The sequence below is a fragment of the Tigriopus californicus genome, chromosome 4 (genome assembly GCF_007210705.1).
Source record: "Tigriopus californicus strain San Diego chromosome 4, Tcal_SD_v2.1, whole genome shotgun sequence".
NCBI lineage: Eukaryota > Metazoa > Arthropoda > Copepoda > Harpacticoida > Harpacticidae > Tigriopus > Tigriopus californicus.
Genome location: NC_081443.1, coordinates 10,037,465 through 10,048,387, shown reverse-complemented (window position 1 = coordinate 10,048,387; position 10,923 = coordinate 10,037,465). Strand labels below are relative to the sequence as shown.

The following is a 10,923-nucleotide window of genomic DNA, read 5'->3' as shown; positions in this document are numbered from 1 at the left end:
GTTTAGGTACGGACAAACAAACATGGTAAAGAGAGAGTAGGCTCTCAGATGCCAGACAATTATGACACGTAAATCATCATTTTACAGGAGGTTGTATCCTGCATGATTGTTGCATCGCGTCAACACTTTGGCAATCACTGTTTGCAACAAAATAGTGCTAGGCAATGCACAGTTCCACAAGATATTGATAACTAACTTTGAGAACATCATTTTTTCTAAATTTACTATTGGTTTTATGGCACACTTCAATGGAAAAATATGATGATTGACAATTGTTGATATGCTGCAAGAATATGATATATAGATCTCTGTTTATTACCATTTGGATGTCGAAGGTGTTTGTAATTTTAGGATTTGAAAGGTCTCTCAAAAGGGTTAGTGATGTATTTATGGTGTTTGAATATATCAGCAATAAGTTGGTCAGCAAAAAGTTCCTTGTTAAAGTCGGGCATTTTAGAGCGTATTCTTGTATTTCTCAGTTTGTTTGTCCACAATGAGCAAAAGGAGAGAAGAATGGAAAGCACTTTAACCACGGTGGTCTCCACTTAACTCAATGACTTTATTGACGCTCTTTGATACCCTCTCAATGTCAAAATGAACTTGCTTCATGTTTTGTCAATTGTTTGGGCACTTTGCAAACGTCCTTACCGCAACTGGGAATGTAATTTCAAGCAATTAAATGTTAACATTTTTTACATCAAAGGTTTCAACAACCCTTGACAACTGGGCGAAATTTCTTGCCCTCTTTGTACTTCTCCTTAGACTGCTCGGATAGTTTAGGTTGCTAAATTTGAAATATAGTACGACCTATTTTGAATAACCTTTGTGAACTTAAATGTCTGCTATCACTGACCACGATTAACCTTTCAATTTTTCCAAGCATGTTAACGCCACCAGGCCTGATTTTACTTTCTTAGAAATGTAGAAAAAAGGTTTTATCATCAAGTATTTATAAACTGATTTTGTAGGGAAGAAGTGATATGGGCGATGTCTAAATGCTTTTTGATCTCCTTGGCGTTCTGCCCCGCCTTCGTAAGATTAAAAATAACATCACTCTCAAGTTTGCCCAGTGGCTTTAACATGCTTGAGCATAATGGAAATAGTTCACTCAAGGTCAGCGCTAGCAAGCACTGAATTGAGAAAACCTGCTCAAAATAGGTCGTATCATATTTCAACTTCAGCATCCCATGATTTAAAAAATGCGAAGCAAAATCATTTTGATTTTGGAAGCACCCCGTAAATTTGAGTTGATGTCTGCAGTTGAAATGTGGGAAACATGAATCGGCCCAAAATTGTTGTGTCACACTGTATCCAAGGATAGAAGCACATATTTTCGTGCCTGAGCTATTTGTCCGCATGATTTTTGAGCTCCCTTATGAGTAAACCAAATTTGAGGGCGATTGTATAGCTAAATCAAGGAAAACCGAGTATCACAAAATTGGCTCCTTTGGAGTCTTAAAATCAGTTTTGATGAGAAAAAGTTTTCCGGATCAATTAGCTAAGAACTTATGAAATGGTTCTCATCTTTTCAAAATTTGCCTTAATGGGAGGGATTGCACAACGGTTAAGTTAGGCTTCCATGCCTTACGCCTTTGCATTTATTTTCCCGACAAGCCTCTTATGATGTGCCATTAAATTCCATTTGTGCCATTTATCTTATTATGCTCCTCAGTGTTATATTCATTGCCTAATGAATTTTAGAGCCAGTAAGTGTAAAGTTTCCAGTGTAAATACTCTATATCTGAAATCTAAACCAAGCTAATCCGGAACCTAGTCCTGAACTATAACCGGCGAATCAAACAATATTTTGCGTGATATTATACTTGTATTAGTTCCCCCGATTTGTCTTATCATTCATCATTTTTCTGTTGTTTACTTGTTATTTAAACAAATTCAACTTGCCATGTTTATTGATCGAAAATGAATTGGATTGACGTGGTTCAAAATTGGCCTTTTAACGTGCTTTTAGCTCATATATGTTCCAAGAAAGGGTTAGATGATCTCTCACATTTAAGAACCATGCTATACATAGCAATGTCACTTATAAATAACCCTGCCAATTTCTTACGTAAATTCATTGAATGAAAGTCAAATATAAAAGCAGAATAATATACATTGCAATTTTTTGTCATTTCAAAGTTCTTGTACGCTGAATAGGAATGCCCTATAGGGCTTGCCAAGTGAACGCGTTCATGAACAACTGACGTAATTCCATGGAGTAAAATCAAAGACAACATGCCCAGCCAAACCGCATTGTGCATGCATTGAATTATGACATTTGTTTCATTTTACCTCCTTATCTAAGCAAATATCATTGTGATATCGAGCCAATCTGATAATGCGTTCACCGAATTACTCCAAACATATTCATCTCATATTCATATTCACTCGGTTATTGAAAATTCAATGGCGGATGGTTCTAGTTGACTGTGATGTTTGTCTTAGCTCTCCCTCCCCAAAATGTCCAAAATAAGGGTGCCAGACCACATTCTTCCTTGAATTTCCTTCACTTGACATCCCCTATATAAAAATAATCCCACCAATAAATGTTGGGCGTCACTCAACAATAAAAAGAAGCTTTGTCACAACAACAGAACAACAAAACACTTTCCAAGCTCGTGAATCGGTTAAAGATGCAATGAGTTTTAGTTAAATAGAGTAATGAGGTGCATATGGTTATTCATGTTCTCATTTCAAACTCTAAAGAGAAGGGTAAGCGGTTGTACGTTCGTCTTACAAACAAAGGATCGTCGCAGTCTTTACTTTTGCAGTCCCTTAAGAAAGTAGTAACCAATGGACAAGGCAGACTCGGACAGGTTTTAGACCAAAAATTCCTGATCAACCTTATATTGAAAGGTAAGCCAGATCCACCAACCGTAATTCGTTGGTCGATCAAATAACATATGAAAATGAAAGTTAGTAAAATGAATAAATTGCTCGTCTTGAAGTACTGGGATTCCGATCCCAGTAATTAAAAAGTAGTCCGAAAAAAAAAAATGTTCGTAGTTTGGGGTTCATTTCGCAATATGATTGATAACAGGATTTCGCATATATTATACAGACACGAGAAGGTAGCTTGTAAATATTTGGATTCGTCGGATCCCAAACAGAAATTCTATTGAGGATTTTGGGGTTGGATGAAAACGCCTTGAACTCCGCCCCCTGGCGTTTGGATCATCATTCTCGGCTGTCCGCTGGCATTTGTGGGCGAAGGCGTACCCACGGTTGGACTCATAACCATTTGGACTGAAATAAAACAGAACAGTCTAAACATGACCAAAAAAACATTTCTCAAAGCAACTAAGACAATTGAATTGACGCCTCAGAACGCGTAGTTAAACCTCACAATGCTTACTGGATGTCCTACAAAGTCAGGAACGATTGCACTAATTATCTCAGCTATTGCGGACTTTGTTGACTTATGAAACCCAAAAGTCACGCACTGTTTGATCCCAAAACGCATTAGAACAGACGGATATTTCGTCAAAAATCCCAAGTGCATAGTACGAACTCATAGAGCGAATCCATCTCCTCAAGTATTCGCATCTTACCTGGTGTATTCTGGACGCCCGAGGTGGCATTTGTACTCATCACATAGATGCGAGGTTGCTGATTGCCTGGTTGTCCCATGACGGGATTCGAACCTGGCATCACAGAACGGGCCGAGGGTACGTTTCCACCCACCCCACCCGATGATGAACCCGATGCTGATCCAGAGGAGCTGGACGAGGTTTTGCTACTTTGACGTAATCGTGTGACCGCCGCATGCAATAACGGACCTAGAAGGGTTAAATTACCTTTGTTCAATTTTGTAGCGGTCCAAGAGCCACTAGGGTAGAAAGATGTGACTATGTGGCACTGAAGTGTACGGCTCTGGTATATCCTGCCCACTGCGCCATGTTTGATTATAGTGGGACTTAAAAGAACAACGAGTACATGTGATGAAATCCGTGACATTTTTTTCTCCTTTCAAACCGCAAGAGAGGAAGGTTTTGAGATATAATATTGAGTTTTGTACTTGCCCAAGGTGCAGAAAAATTGGATTTTGTGGGTTCGATTACGTTTTGATCTTTGTAAAGAAAATAAAACAAAGAACCCTTTTGGATAGTTAATCAATTGCATACTTCAATCTTAAGGAAAGCGAGTAGTTTTTAAAAGGAATCAAGTGACATATGATTTCTGGATTCATTTCTTTAAATGAGGAGAAATATGAACTGAACAAAAGAAGAATTTAGAAAAGCACGGTCATATAAAAAAAAAAAAAAAAAAGAAGAGGAGAAATGTTTGAAAAGGAGTAGCTTAAAGTAAAGGGAATTTAGAATTTAAAAAAAGACAGAGGGAAACGAGGAGCCGCATCAGGCCTGTAACTGACTGTACAGAGGGACTAATCTTTTGCTTTCACGTTTTTTGATCAATTCACATAGTTCCCGATTTATCAGGTAACCGCTTTTTTGACCAAAATTTCACACATTTGATCATCTTCAACCTAAAATTAGCATATTACAGCGTATAAATAATTAGCGTATCTAAACATATAATTAGCATATCAGTGTGTTTAGAATACTTTCAACGAAATTTGAACACTCCGTTACAACCTAACAAACCATTTTGCAAAGATCATCCATATCACCAGGTTTGTCATTTATGCCTCTCAAAAAGACCATACGAAAAACAGGTAACTTTTTTTTTAAAGACAATTAACCTGTAATTTTAACCATGATCATTAGGTCTTTTAAACTGGGAATCGCAATGCTATGTCTTATTACCGAACGATCCATATTCTGCTTTATACTCTTCGAGAATATCAGGGGGTGGTCGAATGCCTTTCAAGACTGGACTGACACTCTTGATGATGAGATTTCGAATGTGCGTGGCGGCAATCTTGTCGATGTTACCCATCGAACTGGCCATGATATTGGGATCGTTGGCCTGATCCACTCTGCAAGACAAATTATTCGGTTACTCGAGAATAAAAACCCGGAACCGCTTCGCCGAACGGTTGAGGGCGTACCTGTCGGCGATGTACTTGATATGAGGCACGATGAACACTTTGATGACCTCAGGTCCGAGCTCTTGAAGTCCAGCAATGGCGCCATAATGGGCCACCAATGGGGACTTCACGTTCTTCATGGCTTCGCTGAACATTCTTGTAATACGGATTTGAACACTATTCGTGGAGGTATTGAAGTTTTTGCAAATGTTGGCCATCAGCCGAGAGGCGAAATCCCTCAGCGCCCAATGATTGTCCACCTATAAGCAGGCATATCACATCATGGCAAACCAACCCTGTCAACTCTAAAAAAAATCTAAAAAATGACCTCAATTGAAAATTACTCACATCTGGTCTGGTGCAAAGCTGCCGAGAAACAATGCAAGTTATAACGGCCGGTATGAGTTCGTGGAGGTATTTCTCGAGGAAAAGGGTTTGATTCTCCAATAAAGACTTCACCATGCGCCTAAAACAAATGCTTACTCAATGAGTTCCGACGTCGAATTGATCTTCATCACACGTTTCTGTTACATTAAATAGATGAGAATGGCCAGATTGTGTTGGACCACATTGACTCGAACGCCTTCGGCAATGAAGGTGCAGAGTCGGGGCAACATTTGATGCAATCCTGGATCGCAAGCCAGACTTTGAAGAGCCTCAGCTCGGCGACCTTCATCCGACCCTACGCAGGCTTCGGTGATTTCTTTATAGTATAACTGTTGTTCCACACTCAATTCGTGAGTAGCCAATTGCTTCACATTGACCTGGAACGAGTGATTCAATTAGATGTACAACTTTTAACATATCATTAGAAGCAGAAATGACACGTACGGTCTCCATGTTCTTGAGCTTGGTAGGTTTGGATTGAAGGACTTGGGAGAGCTTGTTTTCTTTCGCGTCCGGATTGTTGAGCTTGGTCAAAGGATTCGATGATTCTTGTTGAAGTTGGTCTTTGGATTGAGCCGGAGGATTATCCGGAATGGCCGGTTGCACACCTTCAATGGCCAACCAATGGGCCCGTAAACTCACGCCCATGGGCACTTTGGGGATGGGTGCGGCGCTCAAATCGGTTAGTTCGATTTCCTATCGTGAACTCAAGCAGCGTGTTAAACGGAAGTTTGATCTAGGTCTAGTGGTCTCACCTTGTCGTCGCCAAAATGCAATTCTCGCCCGCCTCCGGAAGCAAATCGGAATGGAATGTGTTCTCCGGCCACTGAACCATAAAGTGGTTCCAGACCCGAGGCCTTCAAAGCCATGTCGATATCTTTGGCCATGAGGTATTCACGTTTACCATGGAACATGATTCGGCTGGCATCCTGCAGGATTTGCCTCAGACTAGAATGAAGGAAAAAAATCAGCCAATTTACGTATCTTATTTTAAAAAGAGAGCCGAAGGAAATACACAACTCAAGTAATCTGATAGGGTAAGCAACACAATTAGCTGGTCCGTCGGCTCCACTATTATGTTATGATTGCTCTACCGTTATCAAATTCAGCTGAACTGAAAAGCCAAAAAAGCAAACCTGGAATTGAACAATTATTATTGTTTCAGATATTTTTTCTACCACAAAAGGTATTTTCCTGGATGCGGAAGACAATTGCTGTCCAACTTTCGCGACATAAAAATTATCTGAAATAATAATAATCGAAAAAAACTGAGCGATGAAAAAAGTCTCCGAGCCACAATCAAGCATTATAATGCAGAAGAATGAAATAATGCCGAAAATATGTCAAAATGCATTGTTATTTTTCGAGTAGTCCTATGAACCGTACTTTAAATCAGGTTCATTCATAGGTCGTCACTCATCAGATTACATTAAGTTTAACATCGGCAGGATAGCCAACTAACGTTCATAGGTGCCCGACACTTGAAATAAGTTTGAAGTCGCCCGAGGATTAAATCCGTGTAACTTGTAACCTGACTTTGAACCACTGGAATTTAGACAGGCATGCTAGGATCGAGGATTTCCATTTGGGAAGCAGTTTCCACACGCATGGTGTTTTCCCTCCAAGAAGGCGGAGGACAGACAGTCAGTGAGCGCCTCCAATAAGGCATTTCAATTTTCAGCTCAATCGAACGACTGGATCAAAGGTTACGCCCTCTCCACCGAGCACAGTGCATCACCACGCCCAGAATGAACGAACTTACCCTTTCATGGCCATCAAGCCCTTGCCACAAGAGAGCTAGCTACACATTCATTGGGTGAGAAACTTGGAAGAGGCATAACTTTTGAACCAGTCTTTCAATTGAGGTGACAATTTTTTTTTTTTTTTTTTTGGTTTGGTTTTTCACGGGCTTTTCTAACCGCTACAGGGAATGTAATCCCCAGTACTATTAAAATGAAAGATTATAATTCGTCTATTTATTACCTTTCAATTTTTATATGATATTTGGTCTACCAACGAATTTGAGTTGGCAGACCGAGCTAATCCTTGAATGTAGGGTTGATCTGGAATGCTATCTAAAAATTTGTCCAAGTCTGACTTGAAAGATGCTACCGGATCAACATGCCAAGTCGTCGTAACGTCCTGGGGTTAATCTTATTATAGGAAGAAGAAGCAGAAGAAGGCCAAGCGTTGACCTGACTCTTAATATGTCCATTCTCGATCCCAGCCTTCTGGTCCCTATGACAGTGGTTCTTGGTCAGTCTGGGTTGTCTACCCACCGGAAAGTGAGATCGTGGGTCAGATCCTTGACGGCCTCTTCGCCGATCTGATTGGTGCTCAATCCGATGCTTTCAGCGTAGGACCGCACACTATCGGATCGGAGCACGAACTCGCTGCTTTGGGTGTCTTTCTCGTCTTGGAGCGGCCCACCGAGGGCGGCCGAGCCTTCTGTTACGCCCACGTCATCGGACCCAGCCGCCCCTAGGAGCCCGCTACCCGCCACCCCTAGGTCGTCTTTGTCGTCTTTGTCCACTTCCATCGTGTGGGCGACTGGTTTGGTGGGTCGTCCGGCGCACTATTATTATAGTTGGGGCTGAAGCTTTATTACTTGGTAGTGCTTAGTGGCTCTCAATGAGGCTGGTTGTTATAAGGGCCCTTATTTGCAACGTCACACGGCCCAAAGAAAACGGGAAGAGGCACGGTAGATTGCTACATAAACTGCTATTGCCTTGCCTTGAACGCAATTTCTTTTCCGGACATTATGTGACCCGAGGCATTAATTATAAATAAGATTTTGATAGAATTAGCCAATAACAACACAAACGCATTATAATTCAATAACAAGGAATTGGCCCCATCGGCCCTTTATTTGCTAGAGGCTGAATGACAAAGCGCCCTCTGGAGTGCCGAACGTAAAACATATTTCGAGCAGCGTAAGGGGGCTATTGGGCCATGTCTTATTTTTCGTTTTTTCTAACCAGAGGTTGCGCGTATCTTGTTTATTTAGTCAGACAAACGTCCTCTTCTGCCATTTCAGCACTTTCGATGTCAGATTCATATTCTAATTGTTCTATTACCATAGAATGAGTGCTGCTTATTGGAAAATGGCTGGTTTGTAGTTGTGACAAAATACTTTATTTTGGCCATGTAATAAGCAGGGTTTTGACACCAGTCGTTAGTTATATCAGGGGGGAAGCCGGACCAAGAGAGTGAATTGCCAGCCAGCCAGCCAGGCAGACCAGTTGACAGAGCAAATGGTTGACAGCTCATCGGCTGTTAAGGTATGGTTTCTGATGGGTGAGGCGCTGCCTTCAATGGATTGACGGGGCATTGTTCCATGGTTTGATTTGAATATATGTATAAGTACAAGTACTTTTTAAAGGTAAGGTCATCTTTGGTACATGGTATCAATTCCCGTTACATAAGAAAACCATAACAGACTCGTTTTGACTTTCCATTCAGTGCCTTCTTTCACCATGGAACGAATAGCCAATCCTTTCGACAGTTTTTTGCCGCCTTGAAGTCTTTCTCAAACTCCGTACTAGACTCCGTACTTCCTGCACAACTGGTAAATTAAGCTATTGGCTAGCAAATGACCTTTCTCGAATAACAAAACCACTTCATTAATGAAAACGCAGAAGAAGAAGAAAAAAAGGAGCATTGGTAGGTAGAGGTTGGGTGAGTTGAAATCCTAGGGCCTAGGCGAATTCCGACAGTAGTCTCTTTTATGGGTTTGAATTATGTGAGATAACCAAAACTTCATCACAGTTAGTTATTGTGTGTTGTAAAACATGTATGAAATTACTTAAAGTACGCAAACGCTAGTATTACCCATGGATTCCCCCATTATATTCCTCTTGCACCAATATTTAGTTCCCTACAAAGTCATTGTAATTGCATTGATTCACACCTTTGTGCTTGAACCAGTAAAAATAACCCAACTAAAACCCTTACAATTGTCTTTTATTTTTTTTTTTTAACATTGTGAGATTATCCTATTACATTCGAGTGCCAGACAGGTAAATCCGGAAGTGAAAAGAAATTTCTCTTTAAAGACTTTGAAAACGTCGGTTAAGTATTGGAGGGAATTTTTCCATGAAAATAGGTTGACACCACCGTGCATGGCAATTAGATTTCAACCCGGGTGTGAGATTTAAACGAAAACAATCTCAAATAGTTTCTCTGTACAACCAAGACTATACCATTAACGAATTGAACCAGGAAGTTTAAAGAATTGAAATTGTCTACAAGATAGGTACGTTTCTTTTTTTTTTTATTGGTTAAAATCACGGCTCAAATTGAAATCTTGAAGGCATATCTTTTTTGGTTTGAAACTGTTTGATGATGCGGATGATGTTGTTATTCACATTAGGCAACTCTGTATTGCGTCGAATGGCGGTTTCAATCTTTTGCACCAGATTCACTTGTATAAAACCCCGCACAAAATTCGTGATTTTCGGATGTTGAACGGAAGCCATTCGGCCCACTCGGCCCACCCGATGCACGTAGTCTGACATGTTTTGCGGGAATTCAAAATTGATCACATGTCCAATGTCCCGTGAATCTAAGCCCCGTGAAGCCACATCCGTACCCGATATGACTTTCACCTCACCTGACACAAATTTACTCCAGCTGCTGGTTCGTTGGTAGTGGTTCAAGTTTGAGTGAATCTCGGCACATTGGATACCTTGATCATTCAAGTATCGAGCAATAGAACGGGCCTGGTGACTGGTGTTACTAAAAACTAGAGTGGACTTGCCCCGGGTTTGATCCTGGACCAGCAATTCGGCCAGGTACTCCAAGCGGCCGTCTCGGCTCACCCGGATAAATTTCTGCTCCACATGGGTCAAAGGCATGTGTAACCCTGGGGAGACCACCTCATTGAGGTCGTTGGACGACACCACATGGCCCAAAACGGTATCCAAGCTCGTGGGATAAGTAGCAGCGGCAAAAATGCGTTGGACCGTTTGATTTCGAGTCTCCCGGAATTGATCCAAGAAAGGCATCGTGTCCGGATTGAACGTGTCATCCAACAACGTATCCGCCTCGTCCAACACAATCTGACGCACCGAACTTCGGGTGTAGCAATTACGGGCGTACTGATTGGACACGGCACCAAAGGTACCCACCAAGATATCCAACGGTATTCCTTGAATACTGGTTTTGGGGTGGGGCGCAACCCCATGACCCAATCCCACTTCCAAATGGCTGCGCAATCCCAACCTTGACCCTAGACTCTGGACCACCTGGAAGATTTGGTATGCCAATTCTCGGCCAGGGGTCAGGATCAGGGCCAAAGGGGCGCCCGTCGCCGGTCGATGAGGATTGGCCTCACTTGAGAGAATCCGTTGCAAAACAGGGGCGACGAAAGCCAAGGTTTTACCCGAACCGGTTTCGGCCGCCACCAGGCAATCCCCGGCTTGTAAAACTTGTGGAATGGCCTCGACCTGCGTCCGAGAGNATTAGCCCCAAAACGCGCCAAAAATAGCACTTGAAAACTAGAAATTCTATGAACGTTCGATTTGGGGGACGGAATAGAAGGTTCA

At 41.6% G+C, this 10,923-nt stretch overlaps 2 protein-coding genes across 3 annotated transcripts in view; both read right to left on the bottom strand.

Moving 5' to 3' along the window:
* Window positions 1-2,997: 2,997 nt before the first annotated feature.
* Window positions 2,998-8,139, bottom strand: LOC131878837 (transcription initiation factor TFIID subunit 6-like). Of its 2 annotated transcripts, XM_059224968.1 has the most exons (9): window positions 7,657-8,132; window positions 6,133-6,325; window positions 5,822-6,073; window positions 5,522-5,754; window positions 5,339-5,456; window positions 5,012-5,250; window positions 4,767-4,939; window positions 3,552-3,779; window positions 2,998-3,246 (listed from the first exon to the last, which is right to left on the bottom strand). In XM_059224968.1, exons 1-9 carry the CDS (start codon window positions 7,914-7,916, stop codon window positions 3,116-3,118), a joined length of 1,827 nt encoding a protein of 608 aa, XP_059080951.1. In that variant the 5' UTR covers window positions 7,917-8,132; the 3' UTR covers window positions 2,998-3,115. The 2 variants fall into 2 exon arrangements, with proteins under 2 accessions (XP_059080951.1, XP_059080952.1); XM_059224969.1 differs by lacking the exon at window positions 3,552-3,779 and having other exon boundaries at window positions 7,657-8,139.
* Window positions 8,140-9,633: 1,494 nt separating this feature from the next.
* The window catches only part of LOC131878841 (probable ATP-dependent RNA helicase DDX28), a gene marked incomplete in the record, with an annotated part of 1,803 nt that continues 513 nt past the window's right edge, over window positions 9,634-10,923 (bottom strand). Inside the window, 1 exon segment of the mRNA XM_059224972.1 lies at window positions 9,634-10,837. Within this exon segment, the coding sequence (XP_059080955.1) occupies window positions 9,664-10,837 (1,174 nt within the window).